This window comes from Pleurodeles waltl, chromosome 9 (assembly GCF_031143425.1).
Source record: "Pleurodeles waltl isolate 20211129_DDA chromosome 9, aPleWal1.hap1.20221129, whole genome shotgun sequence".
In the NCBI taxonomy this organism is placed as follows: domain Eukaryota; kingdom Metazoa; phylum Chordata; class Amphibia; order Caudata; family Salamandridae; genus Pleurodeles; species Pleurodeles waltl.
Genome location: NC_090448.1, coordinates 683,847,672 through 683,873,971, shown reverse-complemented (window position 1 = coordinate 683,873,971; position 26,300 = coordinate 683,847,672). Strand labels below are relative to the sequence as shown.

At 42.4% G+C, this 26,300-nt stretch overlaps 1 protein-coding gene across 23 annotated transcripts in view; it reads left to right on the top strand.

Moving 5' to 3' along the window:
* The window catches only part of PPP1R13L (protein phosphatase 1 regulatory subunit 13 like), a 680,831-nt gene that overhangs the window by 524,842 nt on the left and 129,689 nt on the right, over nt 1-26,300 (top strand). For 15 of the 23 annotated variants that reach the window (XM_069207788.1, XM_069207769.1, XM_069207775.1 and 12 more), the window contains one exon: nt 8,931-9,621. In XM_069207788.1, coding sequence (XP_069063889.1) covers nt 8,931-9,621 — 691 coding nt within the window. Of the gene's footprint in view, nt 1-4,538; nt 4,615-8,930; nt 9,622-26,300 lie in introns of all 23 variants that reach the window. The other 8 variants (XM_069207780.1, XM_069207781.1, XM_069207784.1 and 5 more) reach the window with 1 other exon arrangement.

Below are 26,300 nucleotides of genomic sequence, written 5' to 3'. Positions count from 1 at the left end.
GGGGTGGTAGGGGAAACCTTTCCCCTGCCTTCCCTGACCAGGGGAGGGGGGTGGGAGGTCCACGGGGGTGCGCTAGCGCTCCTCCCATGGGCCAGGTGCAGGACGAGCTAGTCTTGACCTTGGCACAACAGCGCTGCAGCCAAGGGGCGAGACCAGCTTATCCGTGGCGCCGAAGGGGTTAAAGCGTTCCAATGCCACATTTGGGTCTTCTAAAAATGTTTTATTTCCCCTCTGGATTGCCTCAGTGTAGACTTTCCAATTGTCACCCTCCCCAGAGGGTGCACTTATTGCAGGTAAGTTGTCAAATATTTGCTGACCCTCTGTACCTAGATAACTACAAAGTAGTGCCAACTTTCTCTTTGGGGGTATAATTCTCTGCATCAGTCGCCATCACAAAAATTTCAAAAGCGCAATACCAAATTTTCCATGCAATTTTTGGTTTTCCAGGCAGTGGTAGGAATGTGGATAATTGTACAACTTGTGCAGCAGTCATCTTGTGAGTTGGAATAAGTGCTCCAATAAAAGTATTAAAATAGAATATAAAGATCTACCAGTATGAAGAAGGCATGATGTTCCAAAACTGTATTTGAAGCAGTAGACAGGAAAAAAAGTGTGTGTGTGTGTGTGTGTGTATATATATATATATATATATATATATATATATATATATATATTATAATTATTGCGTTGCAAAATGAATTTAAGATCCTTTGAAATAATGTTAACCAACAAAATATAGCCCAAGTCAAGTTGGCCCTGGTGCGTAGCGTCGAGAATACAGAGTTAATGTGACTTCTATTGTCCCTGTGACAATCCAGTCCTGTGTCCCAATCCAATATGTCTGCTGACGTCGTGACTTCAATGATCACGTGACACCTTTCACTCCTGTGAGGCAGACCTCAGAAGTGACGTTTGTTATCAAGCCAAAATCGATGGTTGGACTGAAAACTTTGAGTGGATGCAATTCCGTGGAAGAATATACAGGCAAAGTCGTAATTAACATTCCAGCTCTTGGCACGTCTTGGTGAAACTCTTTGCACGTCTCCGTGAGTGTCGAGGGAGATATAAGAGAACAAAATCTGGTGGTCTCTTACCATCTGTGAATGCTCGTCGTCAGATGTTAAGTTGCAGTTGATTAAGTATGAGACAGCAACTTGATGAGTTCATAAACTGTGAACTTTATTCCAGCGTAATATAACAAGAGCCCACTGAGTAGTGTCCACGTCCTCTGGAATCTGTCTGCAACTGCTCAGCTGCCACTGTCAGAACCCGGAGCACGAGAGAAATGAATCGTGCACAATATTCAAAGAATGACAAGCTGTCTTGAATGAAAGAATACAGACTAAAAAGTAGCACATTCTAAAGCTTGTGCGAAAGAATAATAAATGAAGGACTGGCATTAAGTGTGACTCATTACATGGTCCTAGCCAGAATGTAGCAGCTAAACTATAGACCTAAAATGAATGCTCAGTAGGGACTGAGTAACAGTTGTATTTTAGCTTAGGGACAAGCTGCCTTTTCTAACCTGAGTAGAGTCGCACGGGACATGACTCCACCCTTATGTTCTTATTTCGGCAGCATTTATAGCCACAGAAGTGTAGTGCATTGGGTCGGGTCTACACAGATATAGTAAGTTCACCACGGATTCCCTTGTATTAGTTCACAGGACTTCAACGCAAACCTGCTGGGCAGAGACTTCTTCTTGAAATCTATAAATCGCCTTCAGAACTGTACGAGGACCGGCACGTGATATTTTTGACAAAAGGATACAGGCTTTGAAAGTCTTAAAGTCAAATTGGACACTGGTTACAAATCTGTTTTTTTGTTTGGAGAAGGTAGAACCACCATGATTCGTCATCAAAATGATCATTTTTGATTTTGCCTTGAACTAAAGGAGAAAATATGCATTTGAGTTACTGGACTGGAAATGCAAATAGGTGGTGGTAATTGGAAGTTCAATGATAAACACCATTAAAAAAATGTCACACAGGAAGTCTACTATGTGGGAACGGTTCCATTCCAGCAAGAAATGTCATTAAGTCAGTTTTTAATGTGCTGCATCCTGCACTCAGAAAGGCACTCAGCTCACCCAGCACTTATATGGGCAGAGTGTTTACATTCTGGTCTACTGACAATAGGAATGAGTACCAAAAAAAGAGCATGTGCTTGATCTGGTGCAATGGAACATGGGTATCACCAAGAGTACATGAGAAGAGGACAGAAGCATGCAAGAGTGCGCTCTGGACTGAAGACGAGCTGAGCTACTCAGGACAAGTTCCAAAAAGTGCCTTGCACAACTAAATGTGTTAAACAAGATCAGTTCATCTACTGGTATTCTGTGGAGGAAGTCCAACTGGGATTTGTTAAAGCTCACTGAGGTAAGTTATGTTACTGACATAGCAGCTGCATGTAGCACCACCCGAAGGCAACACATAAGGTATTTAGGTAAGGCAAGCAACTCTACAGTCCTGAAATCTAATAGCATGAGATAACTGCCTCAAGTGCCTGCATTCTCTCTTTTACTAAGTGGCAAGAAACAATTTTTCCGAAGCTCTCCAAAAGGGAGTAACATGTACTAGGTATGTTGTCGTCACACAGACAGAAGGTAAGATCAACACTGATATTAAAACCATTATTTGTGTTCATAGTAGCAGGAGCTGGGAGTGGGCCAAGAACTAGTGACTACCAAACGGAGGTTCAGGGCCAATGATGATGCCCTATAACCAACACCTCTGTTTTATTTGCATTAAACGTCAAGAGGTTATTGATCGCTAGACATGCAACTGAAGCAAGTCACTCCTAATGTTGAAGTGCAAAGTCAGTGTTAAAACCACTCTTTCTTTATCCGTCATTGAATATCAACAGCATGGGTAAATAAAGCCAAAAAAGCAAATTAGAAGACTGAAGGAGTTAAATAAAAGTTGAAGTATTCCACAAAGTGCACAATAATTATTAATCAAAGCTCAATGCTTTTAATACACACACAACCAAATATAAAAATTAGCAATATACATCATGAAATTAAGTCCAGTTTAGCACCACCTGAACTAGAGATCTCCTTAAGAGTCAGTCTTAGTAGTAAACAAAGGATAGACCCTCTGTGTGGTGCTTGGCAAGGCGTTCACAACAGGATATACTTTTATTGTAGTTATTACAGCGTTCTCAACGTAAACTTCTTTTCTATTGCATTTGCCAGAGAGTTTACAAACCTCTTGCTAGTGCACTTGTCAGAGTTCAAGATGTAAGACCTGCCTTGTTGAGTATTAAAGCAGAGGAGTTCAGTGCTGACTCAGTTTGTTGTTGTGTGCTTGAAACGCAGAACTGAGTAACACAATAAATCTATGTCCATTCAGTGCCTTTTATTTATAAAGGAAAGTACATCAATGCGTAAACAACCGAAAACTGTATTCCAGATGACAAATGCAAGATTTCAGGTGGAAATAAAAAATAGAACCTCTTTAGTGGTGCAAAGCCTATATCATAAAGAAATAATTTACGGGTAACTATCCTTTTAAGCTCAGTGTGCTTCTTTTATCTGGGAATTACCATGTGGCAATGTGCGCACCACCAGGCTTTAATCCTAAAAAAACAACAGTGATCCATTATGGACATGCTGGAAAAATGAGGCTTTTCACTATGAAAAGTTTTTTTGCCTAAAGGGACTCATCAAGCGTTTTAGGCAGCCCTACAGTATATACTGGCATGAACCTAGTTCATTCTGAGGAGCAACTATCATGTACTGTGGACAGACCTAACTAGGGTCCTCTGAATTTAAACCCTTGCCTATTACATATGTCAGTGAGTTCACAAAATAAAACCTCTTACTATTATGTATCACATAGTTGAAAATGTAGAGCCCCTTTCTTAGGTGTTTGTCATGGTGTTCACAACGTAACCCCATCTCCTATTGTATTTGACAGAAAGTAATGTAAAACTCCTTGTTGCTTTTGTCAGACAGTTTACAATGTAAAACTCCTTGTTGTTGCATGTGTCAAAGGGTTCACAATGTAGAGCCCACCCTATGGTGTTGAGCAAGACGTTTTCAATATAAATAACCTTCCTACTGTACTTGTCAGAGTTCACAATGTAAAATCGCTTCCTGTTTTACTTGAGAAATATGGTTTAGGAGGTCCCAGGGCAGTCGAAAGTTACTAGCCAAAACTGTGTGAAATTAGGCTATTTCACCTCTGATATCCTAGGGCATTTGAACCATAGAGCCTTAAACTGTGGACCAAGTGCCTCTTTTAATACTTGTCTGTAAGGATAACCTAGTAGAGCAGTACAAGTCTGACTCAGGCAGGTGCTGTGGGCTACAAACACAAAATACATCACCACACATCATCAAAACTCAAAGTAGTGTTCAGCAGGGCTTTTTGAGTCAAAGCCTACCAAACAGCGCAGCTGTCTGATTTGCAAATGACTTTGTGGTCATTCTGAAAGCATCCTTGGGAATGCATTCTGCTTATTGCTGACATTGGCTTTGTGGTTTGTAACTCAATTTGCTTGTTTTTTTTATTTCCGCGCTTTATTTGTTTTAGGCTGTCCAGCTTCAGTTCGTCTGTCCAGAGGAGCATTGCTTGTTTACTGCTGTATTCTTTTGACTGCTCATTTGCTGTAAGCAGGCCTTTAAATCTTGTCCTTATTTTGTCACATTTGCTGCACTGTCAAAGACAGAGGTCTAATATCAGGCTCTGTCTTCCCATGGAGTTTGGTATTTTCTTTTCTTCCTATGACTTCATACGGATGACTTCATAGTGAGATAATTTAAATAGGTAATGACAGTTCCACACATTATAGTTTGTGTGCTGTATAATTTGATCGGTAAAGCTGTATGTCTGCAAATGTAATGGTAATTTCAATTGAAAATGTGTTGTCTGTGATGGGAGTGCACCATGCATTCTCCACACCACTATACATCACTCCTCTATACAACACACTGCTCCACTGTACGCCACTCTACTCTATGCCACTACATTCTATGGCACTCTAATCCACAACTTGCCATTCCATGTCACTCCACGACATGTCATTCCACTCTACAACATGCCATGCTACTCCCCTCCACTTCAAGACCCTTTATGTCACTCCACGCCACTCAAGTCCGCTCTACTCTCCTCCACTCTACACCTCGCCACTTGATGCCCCTGCAGTCCCCTCCACTCAACTACAATCTTCCCCTCTCCACTCCAGTCTACCCCACCCCGCTACAGTCTACTCCAATCTATCCCACTCATTCCAGTCTGCCCCACTCTTCCCCACCTCACTGCACTCTATCCCAATCTACCACACTCCATTCTATTCCACTCCTCTCCAGTATGCCCCAGTCCAGCCCACTCCAGTCTATCCCAATCCCACCCAACCCCAATCTATCCCAATCCCACCCAACCCCAATCTATCCCAATCCCACCCAACCCCAATCTAACCCACTCTACTCCAATCTAACCCACTCTACTCCAATCTATCTCTCCACTCTGATACTCCTCTTCAGACTAGCCCAATCTATCATACCCCACACCACTCTACACCAATCAGCACTACTTGAATCTACTACAATCTACGCCACTTCAGTCTACTGCAACCTACCCCACTAAACTCCAGTCTACCCCACTGCAGTCTGCCCAACCTACTCCACAATCTTTCCCATTCCACCACCACCTCTCTTCTAACTACCCCACTATAACCCACTCCACCGCAGTCTGCCCCAATCCAACTCACTCCAATTTACCTCACTCCAATCTACCCCACTCCACCCTAATCTACCTGACTGCAGTCCACCCTAATCTACCCTATCCCATTCCTATCTACCCCACTACACTCTACTCCAATATACCTCACTCCCCCACTCCAAACTCTGCTACCCCAGCCTACCCCACTCCAATCAAATCTATCCACGCATTCAAATCTACCACACTCCAATCCACCCATTCTACTCCACACCACTGTACCCCACTCCACTATACCCCAGTCTACTTCATAATCTACCCTGCTACATTCGAATCTACCCCATTACATATAAATGTATCCCATCCCAGTCTGCCCCATTCTACCCAACTACACCCCAATCTGAATCACTCCACCCCAATCTAAATCACTCTACCCCAATCTACACCACTCCAATCTACCCCACTCCAATCTACCCCACTCTACTCCAATCCACCTCACTCCAATCTGCCTCACTCTACTCCAATCCACCTCACTCCAATCTGCCTCACTTCAGATCTTTCCACTCCATTCCAACCTACCACACTCCAAGCCACCCAGGTAATCCCCACTCCACCCCAGTCTACCCTATTCCACACCAATGTACCCCACTCCACTTTACGTCCGTCTACCCTATTCCAGTCTACCCCACTGGAATCTATCTAACTCCAATCTGCTCAACCAAACCTCACTACAGTCTACCCCACTCTACTCCAGTCTGCCTCACTCCAATCTTACTTACTCCAGATCTACCCACTCCATTCCAGTCTACCACACTCCAGTCCACCCAGTCTACCCCACTCAACCCTAGTCTACCCCAGTCCACGGCAATCTACTCCATGCCACTTGACCCCACTCCACTATACCTCATTGTACCCTACTCCAATCCATTCCGATCTACTGCACTCCGTTCCAGTCTGACCCAATCTACCCCACTCTACTTCAGTACACCCAAGCTCCATAGGGCTCCCTCAGCACAGTACCCTGGCCCAAGAGCTCCTGAGTGAGTTTGCAGGTGCCACCATCTACCCAACTCCACTCTAATCTACAACACTCTACCCAGTCTACCCCATTCCAATCTATCCCACTCCTGCACTTCAGCCTTTCTAACTCCATTCTACCACACTCCACCCCACTTCACTCCAATCTACCCCACTCACATCTGCTCCTACCTTCCCCACTCCTACCCATGCCACTAACTCTTAGTTGTGCTGAACAGCAGCCACACTGGTGTAGAACATGACTAAAACACATTGCTAAAGCCAGTAGCTCTCACATAGACGAAACTCATTGGCTTTGCCAATGCTTGTTCTTTAAACCAGAAAAGTTCTGTATTCTGCACACTTAAATAACTTAACCAAAATTAAAAATATGTACAAGAGTTCAGGTAGAATTACAAGTTGAGCCACTCCTTTAGGCGCTTTACAGACTAATAAAGGTGCAAATCATTTATACTAAATAAATATAACATGGGGTCATCTAACCCTGTAAATGTAGTCTGCTCCCATCATCACTACGGTAATGTGACAATTTGGACACAGCCAGGCTCCAATCATAAAAACAAATATTGAGGTCTACTGCTTTTCTCACCACCTCTAAAAAGCAATAAAGTAAGCCTGTGGTCTTTGCCTAGAGAGGTCCATAACAGTGTAGGCAGAGCCAGAGTATACTTTTACATAAACCCCCTTTCTAGAGACACGAAGGGCCTGATTCACAAAGGTAACTTGTACTTTTGAGAACGTTTGCACTTTTGAGTAAGTTAACTACCTTTTGGTGTTCACAAACACCAAGAGTAAGTTAATACAAAAAAAATAAAAGTACCAAGTCAAGCACTACACATGGCCAACCACCGTTACTGCATTACCCTCCCATATAAAAAATAATGGAGGTAGGGAATCAGCAGAAAACCCCATAGGTAATAATGTTAAATTATTTTAAGTAGTTCAAAAGATAAATAGAAATTAATGTTACACAAATATAAAATAGTTCATACTTATTATTTATTTATAACCTATTTTATTAACCTATTTTGAATGCATTTACATTATTTTTTAAATTCAAAATAGGCTATTCAATATTTTATAATTAAATAAATATGTACTATTTATATATTTTTAATGTTAAATAATATTTAATTATATATGTAACTATTTAACCCGTTATGTACCGGGGACGTAATGGTTATGTCCACCGGCACAGTGCGCCGAGCTAGATAGTGACAAAGTCTTTTGCCAGATCAGCTCTCCACCTAAAATTGGGAACTTCCCAGAGTTCTTCTTTGTTTTTTGCATAAATTATGCGTCACTCTAACCCTGAAAGGGCCTTGGTTTGTTTTATACTGGGTGCTCCCTTGTGTCTGGACAAAGCTATACCCCTCTGAAGAGCTCTAATGAGAGCGAAACACGTGTCAGGGGTTGCTTTAATTATTCTAGGTTGGCTTGGACGCTATTTGATCAGTCCAAAGCTGTAATACTGTGCCTGGAGTGGTAAATGGCTTTTGTCATTTTACAGCTCGGCGAGGATGACACTATGTCAATCCTATGCTTAAAGATTTTGCTGTACAAATGGCAAAAGACTTTGTCACTATCTAGCTCGGCGAGGATAGCACTGTGCTAATCCTATGCTTAAAAACTTTGCTAGATAAGCAGACATTTGAGGTGAGCAAATCTAGAGTGTCGCTGGTGTTGCAGGGTGCTCCTTACTAGAGCAGCTCATTCCCTGATTGCTTTACTCTCCAAAATATCAAGGAAACATAATAGAACTAGGAAAATAGACTCCTCGTGGAGCTGGTATGTATTGAAGTAGCTTTCTGCTGCAAACTATAGCCTGCAATCCTTCAGCACTTATAGGACTTAGTACTAATCCAGGCAGTTTATCAGTGGTTCCCCAGACCATTGGATTTTGCTGAACACGAAGAGGCAGTTGCCTTAAATGCATTGCTCAGCAGGCATTTCCCATCTGTCCAGCCCTTTTCAATGTAGACCCATAGCTTTCTGTCGGCCCTAGAAGTGAAGTTTGTGCTGAACTATAGTGGATTGTGTTGCAAATGCAATGAGAGGAGTGGCTAGTTGAGGATTAAACATGCAGTAAAACAATATGCCCCACTTTGCTGTGTTTAAAGTATCTTGTTGCCCTCTTGTTTTTGGCATTATTGCCTCTTTGTTGTAATTGCCAACTTCATGTTCATTTTTAACATTGAAAGTCATTGTCTTCTCTTTTCTTCCTTCCAGGACAGTAGATACAGTGCTGTAACTCTGGACTCCCAAGACCGGAAACAGTTGAGCTTGTCTAGCACATCATCTCACTCACCTTCTTTGTCAAAGCAGTCCACTCGCAAGATGATGTCCTCCAATGGAGGTGACAATTATGTGCCATCCCTGAGCCGCCCAGGTCCACTCCCTGCCTCCTTGACCGGCCCGGTCTCTACCTACAACTTGCCTCTTGGGTCACCTGTACAGCTGAGTCCCTTACCTATTAAAAACACACTGGGCCGCAGTGTTTCTCCCTGCCCTAGGGTCTACCTGCAGCCAGAACCGAAGCCACTAGTGGACCGACCACAGTCACCTAGGCCCATGGGTAACTCTCCAAACTATGAGAGTCTTACTTTTAGCCAACCAGGGCGCTCCTCTTCCCCCCACCTACTTCAGATGCGGCCCCTTGCACCAATGGATCACAATGCTGCCCTCCGTCCTACCACGGGTAGTCTCTATGATTACCTTCCCTACTCTGGACAACCTGGCAGGATAGCTTCTCCTCGACCCATTGCTACTCCAACTGAGATTCCAGTCGTCCAACAGGCCTTCTTTGGCGAGCGGATGCCAGCCCCACGACCAGTTAGCACACAGGGCTTTGAGAATCCACAAATCTTCGGCTCCGCGCTGAACACTGGCTTGAGTGCCTTTGCACCGTTCCGCTCACCTGGTAAGAGTAAGTTGCAGTTCACTGCTTATGTAGAAATATTATGAATTCGGACAGCCAGAAAGGCAATGTTTCTAGGGTAGCGGTAAGACTGAGCTTCAGGATAGTGGTAAAACAGAGAGCCAGGCAGAGGTATAGCCAAGCTATATGGCATGGCTGCACAGCAGATCTTCATGGTAAGGGTATGGCAGGGGCTTTGCAGATATATAGGTGAGCTGCTAGAGACATACAGCAGCAGGTTGGGTAGTGCTGTAGTGCAGAGATATGGCATAGTTTAAATACAAAGGTAAGATATAGGTCTTTTACATATGTAGGACTGAGCTGCAGGGTAGAGGTACAGTAGAGCTGTACAACAGAGGTATGGTAGGCTGTACAGTGGTGTAGTAGAGTTATATAGCTGAAGTATGCCAGTGCTTCTTGAAAGAGCTATAGCACATGTATGGCGGAGTTTCAGGGCAGAGATATGGATTGGCTGCAGGGCAGGGGTAATTATGAGTTTCAGGACAGCAGCAGGGCATTGCTCCTGCAAAAGTAGGAACAGCTGTGGTACAGAAATGGAAGAAGACCAGGACAGATGTAAGCCAGAGCTCCTGGGGTACAGCAGTTTAAACTTTAGCCCTGAGACGCAATACAATTTGAAGAGGTTTAGGTGCAAGACAAAGGAGAGAGCAATTCATAGCACATCATGAGCTTAGAAGTGAAATACAAAGCTTAAGAAGAGAGATCCTTGAATGAACTTGAAACCTGATGGTTTATTTGGCGTTTGGGTCAAAAGGTTGAAGACTGTCAGCATATGTCCTCTGTAGCGTTTGATTTGGGGTCTTAATACTGAGCTTCAGCTTAAAGGTGGGATATTGATTTTGAGTGTATTTAAAAAAAAATAGATGTGAATTAAAAAGTTCAAGAGGGTGCTAGAATGTAGTGGTCTTAGGCAGAGCTTGAGCATAGTGCTGAAGAATGAGCTTAAGCTGTGGGGTCAAGGCAAAGGGTCAGTTAATTATTGCACAGTGTTACACAAAAGCAGAGACCAAACCTAGTTTCAGAAGAGATCCAAGGCTAAGCTTGAGCATAGGGACACTCAATAGATTTTGAGCAAAAACTGAAAGAACATCAATGTGTATAGATTTCCTAAATCAAATCTGAATGGAAAGGTTTAAAACCAAGTTTAAATAAAGACATTTAATTCAATAGAGCATTTCAAGGCAGAGCTAGAGTGACTGGGTCCCTATTGACTCAGGCTTGCTGAAACTTGGAGAGAGTGGTACTGTCGGTGACAAACCTGTATCATTTACTTGCCCAATGCGCACCAACTACTAAGTGAACTTTGGCGCTCCTCAATATTCCAGGCTATACTTTACATTAAGATGAAATTGTAAACATTCTCCATAAGACTGACAGACAAGCTAATGTGCCAAATGTGCTCAAAGAATATAAGTACAAAAATACATAAGCTAGATTGTCAATTAGTCAAGCATAGTGGCATATAAATCATAATGTTAGAGAGGAAACCAAATATGAAGACGTTGCATCACAGATATTCATAGAGAGTGTTACAGAGTTATACATGGTGAAAGAACGGTGTTGGCCTAGGTTCCACAATGATGCAAGAAAGGTGAAGAGTTCACTGGAAAACAGAGTGCATGACCAGCAAGGTCTTAGTTGAAGGATATCTTTTATTTCCAATCTTAGATGAATTTATGATCACAGCACACAAGCATGTATTATTTGTTCTTGCTAAATTGAAAATGTGACTGAATGAATGTGAGGAGTAGCTAGAGTTAGCCAAATGCACACACAATCTGATATGAGATCTTGGGAGCAGAGCAATAAAACTTACAGGCATACATAAGCATACGGAAGAAGCAAATAAATGGTTTGTTAAGTATTGTTAGAAAAACAATAAAGAATGTGTAGAGAAAAAGGTTAGGAGTTTGGAGACACAGATGATATGATTTTCTTGTAACAAATATGCACTTGTTGAGTAACCTATTATTTGACCTTTTTATTAAATAAAAACATTGTTCATGTAAAAATATAAGGTGCTGTCTATGAACAGCCATTTGAGACCAGCTTATGCCTTGCCAAAATGAGTCCTGTTTATTTCAGTTTCACTACAACAATAAGTACTAGAAAAATCAGTAAAGTTTTATGAAAAATCCAGCATAGATTCACTTTCTAGGAAAGGGAAATGTGAGAACTCGCAAACAAAAAAAACTCTGCTCCTTTTATAGGACTTAAGACAGGTTGTTATTTTTCCACGGTTCTCGTCCGTGATAGTCTACACCAATACATGGTTCTCGGGACATGCACCAGTGGAAAAGAAGTAAGAAGAAACATTTTACTACAGAATACATTTGAAGATTCGACTACTTTAATTTCAGATGTTCCCTGAGTCTATTCAGGTGACATGACTTGACACGTAGAATGTAATTCAGTTTTGAACGACTAGGTTGTCCTTGAGTAGGTACATCGCATTCAATGTGACTTGGAAAGTCAATTCTTTATTAGAGCAATGAAAACTGCAGCAGCAGTAATCGCATGCAGGATACATTACAATGTCAAATCAAAAATGTAAGAAAGCACAATTTGACTTAAGTTAGCATAAGCTTGATTTCTTGTGCCCTAAACACTACAAATAAACACTACCAACAAAAACCATAACCACCCTTTGATGATTTATAAACCATCACATTCATATATTTATGACAATACAGTTGTCATCATTTTAGGGTTCATCTGCTTAGATCCTTCCAACTCTTTCATGGTTTCGTAAAAGTCGCTCTGCATCTCTTTGACCTTTATTACATCAACTGTTTTCTTTCTTACGCTCATTGCTGCCAGCTTTTTTGTCTCGCACCATTTGATGAAATCCCTTTTCAAAGTTACGTTTTAGAAAGAAAAACACAAATTAAATGCAAATTAGTATGACTACAAGAGGGATCAAAAGCAATTTTAGAATTCCTCTACCTTCACCTCCTAAACATTCACCTATCTTAGCAGATCCTTTTCCAGTAGACCAAAATATGGAACAGATTCCTTCCCAGACCTCTCTCCTCTAATGCATTTATTCAATAGGTAATATTAGTGATGTTGACAACATAACTATCAAGCTGTTTATCTTAGGAATGTAAGCACAACATTTTATAGCGTTGATTACCTTGCAAACTCTGCCTTCCTTTGCGAGAAGCATGTCTAAAGCAAGCCAATTTTGTATTATCATGGCAAGCAATTATTTATTATAGTTAAGACACTTGAAGTATTGGTATCCAGCGTATCCACTAGCGTTGACAGTTTCCTAATCTTAATATCTTTTAGCGCTACTTCCACTGAGAGTATTAAAGCTCCTAAAATATTGCTGAGTATCTGCTTAAAGCTGTGCCTGCTTCTTTTTACATAGAGATCAAGCTGTGAATCTAGATCATTAGTTTGATAGATGTTTGGAAAGACTAAAGCGCCATAGCAACCTCTAACCAATTGTGAGGCAACTGCAAGTAAGCCAGCCTAACACACACATAAGATACACCTTTAATACTTGCCTCTAATTCAGCAAAAACCCTTCCCTAACTAAGTAGAAATGCTCACATTCAGTGCTACCCATTATCTCAACGCTCATGCCTTTCTTGTCTTCCTGTCATACACAAAGTTCCTCTCTTGACGACATCCAAGCTCAGTCTTGGAGGCTGATCCTCTAGATTCCCTCTAAGCTTTCCAGTAGTGTGTTCCAAGTTAATGCTCTGGCTGTCCGTTTCTTCATCTTGCCTTGTTCATTCATTTAATTTATCTTAAAAATGTCCTCATACTTGCTAATTATGTAAGCTAGGTCATGCATGATTTGGTTAGTAGCACTAGTATCATAAGGGTAAAGAATTTCATCATATACTCATGCTGATCTCTCTGTTTAAAAGCCTTGGAAAAACGCTAAACATGTTTAGGTGATCCCAATACATATTTGAGCCTTTCACAATCAGCACATTTTCTAAAGACTTTCAAAATCAGTATAAAACAATTTTTATAGGGTTCTGCTGATTCAGAGTGAGGGGTATGGAAAATTCTGGCTTCATGTATTTCTTTGAGAGCAACAGGTTTATTTGTTTGATTCATCAACAAATTGGAAATATTTCCCTCCAGCTGGCATACATCTACCATCCTCTCAACCACACACACAGAAATGGTAACTACCAGAACTACTAGCATGATTTTGCAGTGCTGCTGTGGCAGGTTAGCTTAAATCAGATCAAATGATTAATCTGTATATTAAGTTGAAAAGATCTGTAATTCAACAACTTCTCTAAAGTCGCTATACTATGTGTGGTGATTTTTATTCCATATCTACTAGATGCCTAAGGCTCTGTGGCCCTCTTACTGTCATCCTATCTTTCTGTGCTTTTGAATTTGTCAGTTTGTGCAGTCAGGCTTTTAATTGTTTCTAATTCATGGAGGTTCATCAATGTCAGTCAGACATTCGTCAGATTCAATGTCAGTCCTGGTGAAGGATGTTAATTCGGGTCATGAATATTTCTGAATTGTCTTTCTTTCGCCTCTGGATTTGTTGGGAGTTGTCAAGACACTCGTCACCAGTATCTTGTCGGTCTGGATGTTCTTGTTCCTCTACCTCACTAATTTCTTATAAAGTATCTGGTCTCTTAGTAGTTGTCAGCAGTTTCTTTTGTCTAGTCCTAGTTTTTGACCAACCTTCTTTTGTGGATGCCTGATTCTTAGAGGTACTTGTGGTTTCTGGCTCGTATTCAACTGATTCGCTTACAGAGAGAAACTTTGTCATCATCATCATCAAAATACTTTATTCGATTGAATAGAACAATCATAAAAGCAGATAATTCATATTAAAAACATCACTCAATATTTGAAATAGTATGAGGGCAGTAAGTCAAACCATATCTAAAAGGACGGTATAGCAAGATTATGTTACAAGGAGTTAAATAAATTCACATAAAAACCACAGTTCAAAAACATGACAGAAAAAATGAGTATAAGAGTATGTTTTAAAACAAAGACTATTGTCATTAATAAAATACGTTTAAAATTTATACAAATATGAAAACCCTATCTAGGTAATTTGATAATATGGTCTGGCCTTCATCATTGCACATAAAAATAAAGCTATTCCATTGCAAATCACAATTGATGGTAAGGGCAGAAGGTAATTAAAGGCAGGGCGACATTGTTTAAAATGCATTGATTTTAAAAATGGAGTCACAAACGCTTTCCTTAGGTCTATGTAGAAATTACAAAAAAAGAGAATGTGTATTGTACTTTGCTCAGACACTAAGTCACAGGGACATTTTACCAAAACAGGGGTCCAATCATTAATACACGGGAAGCTAACAAGACAATGGAAAATCTCTAATCTTAGGTGCGTAAGGACAAACCGATGCCTTGGGTTCAGTACATTACTCAAATATGGTTCCATGCCATCTGTTTGTTGCAACGTGAAATTCCTCATTACGCTGGGTTTCTTTGCCTCAGTGGCCCATCTTATATCGGCCAGGTTAGTAAGACAAATATTTTTCAGTTCTTTCCTGGAAATTGTTTCCAGTTTTACCAGAGTGGAATATAACTCAGGATAGCCCAGTTCTGTAAAAAAATAAAAAATCTTTTTATAATTTAGCCATGGAATTTTCAGCAGGTAAGATAATGCCAATGCATCTTCTATGATGGCCCTATTCAGCCTAGCGGAATCAGAAGTCCATACTTTATGCCATAATAGGATTGGTTGGATACGAATTAAATCTATAAGGTATGATACCCCCAATTCCATATGGCATGCCAGTGTAGGGGTAGATTTTGGAGCGTTTAAAATAAACTTTAAAAAATCTTTTCAACTAGCTGTAGGTTGTTGCAGTTCCTATATCCCCAGAGTCCTGCCCCGTACAATGCAAGAGAAACACATCTTGCATTGTACAATGTCATCATATCCTTGGAAGTCGCTCTACCAACCTTTTTTGAAAAGTTTTTTACAGCCATGATAGTTTTAGTGAATGACAGCTTCCTTGATTTTATGGCTTGTGACCATGTCCCTTCATTATCGAATGTGATGCCTAAATATGAAAAAGTTCCTGTAACGTCTAGTTTCGTACATTTTAGCATAATCTGGGGTTTCTTAATGGAATTTCTACCACATGTCATCGAGAAAGTTTTAGAATGGTTGATTCTGAGACCTAAGGCTTCCATATGCTTATCAAAGGTTGTGAGTAGCCTCTGCAATGCTACTGGGGTGCGGGCCATCAAAACGGCATCGTCCGCGTACAGGAGTGCTGGGATCTTTCGAGAACCAACTAGTGGGAGGTCACTGCAAGCATCAGATAATACCCCCTCTAATTTATTAATATATAAGGCAAACAGTAGTGGCGCTAGTACGCAGCCTTGTCGTACCCCCTGTTCAATAGAAAAGGCTGAGGTGCATTCACCCTGAAGCCCATAACGCACCTTGGATTTAGCTCCAGCGTATAGTTCCCTAATAAAATGAACAATAGTTAGGTCTACCCCCATGTCCAATAAAATAGGCCATAATTTACTATGGACCACACAGTCAAATGCTGAAGTCAGATCGACAAACACTAAATAAAAGGCTCCGGCCTTGGCCCTCATGTATTTACAGAGTATAATGTCTAAGTTCAGAGCCTGCTCCATGGTCCCAATTCCAGCTCTAAAGCCATATTCCAAGTCCGAAAGAATATTATTTTCCTCCGTCCAATCTCGTAGTCTGTTTAAAACAATTCGTCCAGCAATCTTTGCAAGAGTATCAAGCAGAGAGATTGGGCGGTAGCATGCAGGATTTTGACGATCTCCCTTTTTGAAGATAGGAACAATAATGGACTCAGCCCAGGTCGCTATAAAGACTGTGGTACAGCAGGCATGTAAAACTTGAGTTAATAGTGGGCCCCAAAGTGAAACATTCGACTTGTAAATATCAATTGGGACTCCATCCGGGCCAGGCGCTTTCCCGCTTTTGCTAGCGTTAATTGCCTCTATAACCTCCTTGAGGCTAAATGGTGGAGAAATAGATTGAGAAACTGGTCTCAGAGAGTTCGGTTCCAAGACCAAATCTTTAGCGGAGTATATACTAGAGAAAAAAGAAACTCAATCCTCTTCAGTAATGGCTATTTCAATTGATGGTAATGTTCCATCACACAGAAGAGGAGAGTTTATAATTTTCCAAAATTTAACGTTGTCATTCCTAAGGCTTGCTTCAAGAAGAGAATGCCAAGCCTTGTTTTTTAAATTCTGTTTTCTTCTTCTTATAGCCTTTTTATACTCCTTCCTCCGAAGGCTGATGTCATGTCTATCAGGGTTTTGTCTGTGTAAGCACTGTTTAAGATTTTTATAGGCTTGAGTACATTCACTATTAAACCATCTTTTGCCTACACAAGGTCTAGATTTGCCAACTTTAACTGTAAGAGAGTTTGATTTCAGTAGTTATTGCAGTGAAAGCGTTAATACAAGCCTGCAGGCAAATGTTGTCTGAAAGACAAGTTTCAAACTCTTTAGAGAGTTTGCTCATTAATTGTTTCATGAACTGCGTAGGCTCAAGCTGTGACCAGCGGATAGTGTAGCCATTTCTTGTTCCCAATTCTATATTCTCTACATTCTCTGTTGGTTCCTTTTGTTTATTGTTGGCTTGGGGGAATACAATGCTTAAACTTTGAGGGTAGTGGTCGCTAAACAAAGCATCTTGAATTTTATATTCAGACACATAAGTAGTAAAATTATTAGACAATAATATGAAATCGATTATTGTGTTAGCATGTCTGCCATTGAATGTGGGTTTTAGCTGTGGTTTACAATGATTTAAACTATTGCACAGAAAGAGATCAAATTTAAACGTTTCATTCAGCAAATTACCATAATGATTATGTGTAAAATGGTATGAGTCGTCATCTCCACCCGTGCCAAAAAGACAAGGATTGAGGACACAAATGTGTATTAAAGTCTTCCCCCCCCCCCCCCCCCCCCCCACACACACACACACACACACACAATAAAAGTCTCATTATGCGCTGAGTTACATACTCGGTCCAGATCTTCCTGCAAGAGCTTGAGAACAGAAAAAAAACTTTGTTGAGGAACATTATTGTAAAAGTTAATAATCACCATTTGTGCAAAGATTCTTAATTTACATGAGATCAGTTGATAAAATGAGTTAGAGATTAGTCTTACGTCCTTAATTAAGTTGAACTTATTGGAGATGAAAGTACACAGCCCACCTTTTGCCCTGCCCCGTGAGCAGGGAATGGCGGGGATGTGAAGTGTCCTAAAACCATTTATGTGGCTAGGGTCCACGGACCAAATCTCTTGTAAACTCACCCAGTGAAAGGATCGAATATATTCTAACCAGTCTTTATTCTTAATTTTCGAGTGCAGACCTGCCACATTCCAAAATAAAAATAAGTAATCCTCTCCCCCAGTTTTAGTCCCTTGCCCCACGGAAGACTGTTTGGTTACTATGTCTTTTGACCGGATGGAGAATCCACTTATTGGCACTACGTTATTAGCAAGTTGACTCGGTTCAACATCCATCTACATCTGTCCATTTTCATTGCTCTCCACCAAACCATGCCCACTCTTTAATGGATCGGAAACTGGGATTAGCGTAGTAGTCGTAGGCCCACCCATTTCCTGATCAAATGATAGCCATTCGACACCTTCCAAAGAGAGGGCATGAAATCTATTTTTGGTTGGGATCAAATAGTATCTTTCCGACCTAGTTGTTTGTTTGTCAAAATTAGAACCAAGACGGACCTTGCCAATGTGCGTATAGAAGAAGCCCAGATGCAACAATATGGTGCCATAGTCCGTAATCTTTCGCGGGCTTAGGTGGCTCAAAATGTCTTCGACCAGTTTTGGAGATTTAAAAGAGAGTACCACGCAGTCACTCCTAAATGACTTCTGGTTCTTTCCCACCCATTTTACCCTCCGAACCATTTTAATATCCTCAAAGAGAACTTCTGTCATGCCAGATTTCATGCGCGTTTCAATCCAATTCAAGGATTTATTCCTTAACGCTGTCCATGATTCTCTGTGGTCCCCAGAAAGAGTGGGGACATTTGCCAGGACTATCACATAGGGAGTTGCCGCTGATGGCAGATCTAATGTGTCTCTTGATGTTAAAGAAGAATCTCGGGAGAGTTTCAGGCTGGTCAATGTTTCCCCTCTGTTTAGCTGTGCTTTTTGGTGTCGGGGACTGCTGATACTAACTGGTGGAGGGCATAAATCTACGTGACTTTGGATGGGCTGATGCGTATGTGGTGGCTGTTTATGCACTGGTAAGGGGTTACTGTTCTAGCCTAGTTCGTCACAATGTTGGGTAGTGACGGCTGTTACACTTGCAAACTGAGCCTTCATTAAATTAAACATTGTCTCCACGTTTTCCTCCAATCGTGTTAAACGTTCAATCATTTGGTCAAAAAGGGGCCTGACTAGATGTTCCAAAGAGTTAATAGTCTCTAAGGGATTCATTTCCGTATTCACTATAGGTTGTGCATTCCTATGACCATATTTTGAATTCTCGCAGAGAGTATGTGCATGTTGAGTAGATTCAATAAGTGAGGGTCCAGGATTACCTCGTCTAATCTTATCAAGTGGCTCTTGACTGGGGGCTTTATCCTTACTAACTAATTTGGGTTTCCTTAAAGTTTAGGAGGAGGTGGATGGTCGCCGTCATCTGAAATGAAGTCAGTTATATCCTGAATACATCCATTCTTACCTCTAATTTGAGGTCCAGTTACCGGAAAATTAGTCAATTTTAGTGGTGGGGAAAACGGGGAAGGTCCGAAGATTGAGTTAAAATCCTTTCCTCAACATTAATAATTTGTTTATCAATTGCCCCATAGCTCCTGAAATAAATTTTAATATTGTTGAGTGATCTTTCTGGGAGGTAGTATCTTTTAAGCTGGATTGCTTCCTTTTACCCATTCTCGCTAATTATTTGACCCTACTGAAAGAAAAATAGTTATGCTAAACATACAATGTTCCTCTCTGATAGAGGTAATGAGGCTGAGTAGAATAAAAAATGCTATGTCTATAGCAGAAATGAGACAAAAAGAAAGAAAAAGTGACCTCCCACAGTGCTGAGGGGCTGTTTTACGAGCTCAAAGAGGCAAATTTAAAGCACTGCTTCAAAAAAATCAAAAAAGAAGGGTAAGCAAAAGTACCTGTTAAGGCTTAGGTGCCCAAACCAGTGATTGCAGAGAAGATGTCAGGGGGGTGGCCCAGCCCAGCCTCTGCCAGGTGCTGACGGGCGGAAGACGGGCCCGCCCTTGGCCCAGGCACCGCCCCCGCGCATTCCGCGGGCTGGAGCGTGAGATTAAATTTATAGGGCTCCTGCCCCCTGTGCTGCCACCTCCTCTATCAAAACGCGCTTCCCGCAGGGCGGGAGCGCGAGATTAAATTTAAAGGGCTCCTGCCCCCTGTGCTGCTGGCCGCCGCCTCCTTTGTCAATACATGCTTCCCGCAGGGCGGGAGCGCAGGATTAAATTTAAAGGGCTCCTGCCCCCTGTGCTGCTGGCCGCCCCCTCCTCTGTCAATAAACTTTCTCTATCTATACCACTCCCTGATTCTGGTGTACTTGTTTCAAACAGATTTGATTCTGCTCTCCACAAGTTCCCACTGTCTCTGTGAATGCACACTCTGGATCTGTAGCCTTCAGGGCTGTTTGCAATAGGAAGTGTGGTACTGTCATTTTGATCTATTGCTGTTTGTGTTTTCTGGGAATTTTCAGACTGGCCTTCCTCTTCCTCTTCCTCATCCGATGCTTCAGAAACCGCAAACCTAAGGAGACTCGAAGAAATAGTGGATGTTGGCTCCTCTTATCCCTCTGCTCATCTCACCCTCCTGGTGAGGGAGGCATATATCCAGTCAGGCACTTCGGCACTGTTCACATCCATGTTGATAACCAAGATCACTTAGTATTGGCCTCTCCAACATTCCTCCATGCATGACTTGCGAATATGCTTCTTCACATGAACCCAGTCACCAGGGATTATGTCATGACATGGAGTTTCTCGCTCAGCTAGGGTGGCAACATCACCCTAGTGAGAGAGAGTGAATCAGCCAATTCTTTGCCATATTTGAGAAATAGATCTATGATATTCTCAAGTGTAGCAACTGAAAAAGAGGGAATTCTCATGCCTCTGCCCATCAGCACCTCACGAGAAGATAGACCTGTTTGCTTGCACGGCATGCTTCAAATGCTCATTAGTACCAGGGAAAGTTGATTGAGCCATTTGAAAGATGTTGACGCACACATTTTGGCCAATTTTGCTTTAGTTGTCCTATTCAGTCTTTCAACTTTTCCTGAAGCTTCTAGTCTATAATTACAATGGAATCTTTGGTATATTCCTAATGTTGTATAGAGCAACTGCATCACCTCGTTCTTGAAGTGACTTCCTTGATATGATTCAAGATGAGCTGGCATCCCAAAATGCAGGACTAACTCCATCAAAAGTAGTTTGGCAACTGACTGTCACATCTCCTGGTGCGATGTGCCTCTAACCAATGTAAGAATAGGCATAAATGTATTAGGATATACCTCAACTGATTACATTGGAGCATCTCAACAAGATCCATCTGGAGACGGTTGACAGGACCACCAGGCTTCCTTATGTGTCTCATGGTCACTACAACCTTCTTGCCCACATTTTGCTTGTGGAAAATCGCACAATTCTGGCATAGGTATTCTGCCATCACAACAAAGTGAGGATTATGCCAATATTGCTTAAATGTCATAACCATCCTGTCTCAGCCCCCGTTTTGGCCCATACATGTGTCTCACCATGGCCAGCAAAATTGAATCTGTAGTACAGGCTTTGCCACAATCGATTCAGGCTGCCACTAGCATTGCTCACACATTCCATTCTTTCTCATCTAGCCATTTCAGTTTCAGGAGCAGTGTCCTGCAATTTCCTGAACTCTTGAAAGTTTACACAGTGTTTAACAGCATGTTAACAGGTTTTCCTGCATGGTTCATCCATGTGGAGGTTTCTGGACTCAGGAGCAAGATCGAGCAGTTATATCCACATAGCAGTTGCCTCTAGTGACAGTCATCTCCACTTTCATCTGCAGCACACTTCTACATGGCAGTTCCTTTGGCAACTGAAGGGCTTCCACCAAGTTTGAGACATACAGTACATTTTTGATGGCAGAACCAGTAAGTTAATTAATCCTCTCTGCGACCACAGTTGGGCAAAGTGATACACAACACCAAATCCATACTGGCTATCAGTGCAAATGGTGACTCCTGAGCCTTTTGAAGTGCAGCAGGTGGTGAAATTGAGGAAAAGGATGATGGTGGTGGCTGATCCCATTGTGAGTGTGCTCTCCTCATGCCCTGTGGATAGGCTGCTATCCAATGTTTTTTTTGTGTGCCTGCAAGCATTTGATGGTTAAGAGCGGCTTACCAGTGCTGTTGGCCATTGGCTAATAAAGCTGATATATTTGTGGGCCTCACTGGGCTGCCCCACCATCCTTTGCAGGATTCAGCTTCCTCTAGATTTGTTCTGGGTGGTCATGGAGCCAAGTAAGCCGAGCATGCTTTGTGGAGGGAGAGGGACTCATCATGCTACTACAGCCGCTACCCTTGTAGGCAGCTGTGGCCCTCAGCAGGTGACCGAGAGGCACCCTGCATCTCAGATTGGGTGACCATTGGCCAAATTACTCAAGTCGGATGCTGGAGTCAGTTTATTGTCTCTAGAAGGCCTTGAACAAGGTCTTCCCCCCACCAATACCTCCCCCCCCCCCACACCTAGCCCCCATCTCCGCTTCAATCTCCCCCATTGCTGTGATGCTGGTGGAGGCAGTTAAGGGCGATACATCAACATCAGTCAGCCCATTTTGGACAATACAGGTGTTCAAACAAATAAGAAACAATGTATCAGCGTCTGCTACTCTGACTTCATATGTTGCTGCTACGCAAGGTAAAAATGTTTCTACCTCAGGTTGTTCTTTTTCCACTGTTCCCGTCTGTAATAATGCTTACTAAAATACTAAGCAAAATGGTGAGATATTTTTACACTGGGAGCATTAAAGTTGTTTAGGGTAATATTGATAGCGTCCTTTTTCACCGGATGTAGATACACTACCCTAGGCCTACATTGTGCATTCCACAACAGCAGTCAAAAGGTTATGGTGGCTGCTCCCCTACATAATTGCAAGGCAGGTCCAGCTGCAGAATGTTTTTACACTAAAACACTCAAGCAGCCCACTCATTAAGGAGTGTGACTAACATTTAGCAAAACCCCCCGATGGGCTCATGCAGTGGGCTGATTTATGCTGCTGACAAAGTCAATACTCCTGACAGCAAGGCTGCCGAAAGACAGCACAGGCAGAAGAAAGACAGTTCTAGCGAGCTGTCTGCTGCCCATCCAAAGGGTAGTCCTCTGCGACATTGGATCAAATCAAAAAAGAAAAAGATAACTGCTGCAATTCTGGTTGAAGGAGGGAATCCGACTGATGGACAGTACAGCCCTTTGCAGGATGCCGGTAGCAATCTCAAAGGACATAAGGCCTTCCCCAGTGGCAATTTGCCTTGGACAGCAACATATCTATCTTTCCTACTCTACAAGCGGATTGCTTAGAAATCCCTGTTGGCTCCAGAGGGACCAGGGTATTGATGGGCAAACAGCCAATAAGTAACATAAAACTCACCCAATCCATCAGTTGCATATCAGTGAGCATAACTATGGTTCTGACCATCTTAAATACCGATACCGCAACTTCTCCGTAAGCCTCAGAGCCCTCACTGACCACCATAATTCAACTCATGCAGGTTCAGCATTCTGAGTCATTTCAACATTATGCCCAGATTCGAAGGGGCAATTTACAGTTGCAGCAATCTTTAGTTGAGATAACAGGGAAAGTCTCAGCACTTATTCCTATAAAAAAGTCATTGCTCGCAGATGTCCAAAAGCTTTTTAACCTTTGGGTATCAGGGACAGAGCTTGGGTGGGAAGGCAGAGAGCGCATTAAGAGGCTGTCTTGGTGACCTGACAGCCTCTGGGGTGGGATGAATTTTTTCCTGTGATTGGGGTGGGACTTTGTGTTTGGAGGATTTTTGTTATTCACACTGATTATTCTTTCTCTAATTAGGTGAGTTTTTGGGGGATCGGGAGGGTGCATGGAAAAATCACACACATTTTAATTTAGCTGATGAGTATTACCAGCATACTATAGAGATGCTCTTTGCTGATGTCCGACACACATTGTGTCTCAGTTAAAGGTAATGTGATGAAATGTAGCTGGCCTTAACCCCTCTCATAAACACCAGATGGTTAGGGAGGAGATTTTCACTTAGAAGCCTCAGCTTGTCTGTTTAACTGAGACTCGCCTTACGTATAAAGATTGGTCTCTTTTAAAACAGCTTGGGTATAATCCTGTTATTGGTACCAGGCAATGAATTTTTATATGAAGGATTGCCATATGCTGTTCTAGACATTTGGAATATCAACCATCAGAACTGCTTCTGACACTAAAGATAGATTTTGCTGCTTTGAGTTTCCACATAATTAACCAGATGATCAATCTGAATATACAATCATCTGTTTCTCATACAATAACCATCCACTTTGTCTTGTTTGTGTATGTAATAATGGAAGGATGAATCCTAGTACAGATAGTTTTGAATGATATCCTGTACAGCCTGTACTAATTAATAAATATATATATGTTCAATGGCATGTGTAGCTGCAGATACACATGCTGTGTACTGTTCCTGCCATCTAGTGTTGAGCTCGGAGTGTTACAAGTTGTTTTTCCTCAAATAAGTCTTTTCGAGTCACAGGGCCGAGTGACTCCTCCCTTTCGGCTCCATTGCGCATGGGCATCTACTCCATCTTAGATTGTTTTCTTTCTGCCATCGGGTTCGGACGTGTTCCTCTTCGCTCCGTTATTTGAATCTGAAAAAGACTCAAATTCACAGAAAAGCGTTGGCATTGTTTTCGATAGAAAAACATCTTGCATCTACACCTCGACACTGGTGAAACACAGCTTCGGTGGCCCTTCGGGGCTCCCGCGACCAGCCGAGGCCTGGTCGGCCCAACCACAGAAAACATCGAAGCCTAATGGACCGGACCCCTTTCCGTTTCTGCCCACAGTGCCACGCCAAGTATCCCTATACAGACCAACATCGGGTCTGCAATCTGTGTTTGTCACTGGAGCACAGGGAAGATACTTTTGAGTTCTGCAAGTCCTTTCGATCGAAGAAGACCTTGATGGATCAGAGGGCGAGGCGGATACAAATGGCGTCAAAGTTCAGAGCACCTAGACGTCGAAGAAGAGGAGATGGCTATCTCCATCCAAGGTTCGGACTCTGACGACTCTGACGCAGACCGACCACCTACAGCAGGCCAACACGTGAGTATGCCTGCCCCAACCCAAGCCCACAGTCAGCCTAAGAAGCATAAGGCCTCGGGAACGCCACTGCCGGAAGGCCATCGCTCGACCCATAAAAAATCAAGCGGTGACCAAGCTAAACCTTCGGCACCGAAAAAGGCCAAAATCGTGCCGAAGTCTTCGGACTCGAGTCGAGAACCCATCACTGAGAAAACTCGACATTGACTCGTCGAGTCGGCGAAGCCTCGAAAAAGTATTTCGGAGCTGAGGCTTATTGTCACCATGGGCATTTACGTGCTGAGAAAGCCGGCTTCGGAGCCGAAAAAATCCTCGTACACCGAGGAACGTGGACTCTCAAAGCAACTAAGAGAGACACAGATTTGAGGAGGAACTTAAAATGGAGGAGTTTGATGAAACACAGGCAAGGATACAGATCCATAAGGATACTGGGAAGATCCAAACTGCTCCTCCTCTCAAATTCAAAAGGAAACTAGCTTTCCAAGGGCGGACAGACACTGAACAGCCAAAGGCTAAAGTACCCAGAGAAAGATCTCAGTCACGCCATTTTTCACCAGAACATTCTCCTCCACATTCGCCACAACGAACAGCGTCACCTATTGCAACGCCCACTGCACAGTCACCCACACACGCACAGTGCAGTCACAAGAGGATACAGACCCTTGGGACCTCTACTATCCCCCTGTGTCAGACAATAGCCCAGAGTACTATCCTTCAAAACCCTCTCCACCTGAGGATAGTACCTCATATGCTCAAGTCTTGGCTAGGGCTGCTGCATTCTACAATGTGAGCATGCATACAGAGCCATTGGAGGACGATTTTCTCTTTAATACTTTGTCCACAACGCATGCTTCCTATCAAAGTCTTCCTATGCTCCCAGGCATGCTTAAACAAGCCCAACAAGTTTTTCAGGAGCCCTGGAAAGGGAGAGCCATTACACCAAGGGTGGAAAAGAAATACAAGCCACCAACATCGGATCCAGTGTTCATTACACAACAGTTGCCCTATGACTCTGAAGTGGTTGGAGCTGTGAGAAAGAGAGCCAACTTGCAATCATCTGGAGATGCACCACCTCCAGAAAAGGAGAGTAGGAAGTTCGACGCGGCAGGAAAGAGAGTAGCGTCACAAGCTGCCAATCAGTGGCGCATTGCAAACTCTCAGGCCCTTCTTGCACGTTATGACCGAGCTCATTGGGACGAGATGAGCGATATCATCCAACATCTCCCCAAGGAATATCAGAAAAGAGCTCAGCAAGTGGTAGAGGAGTGACCAGCAGTATCTAATAATCAGATACGATCGGCATTAGATTCTGCAGACACTGC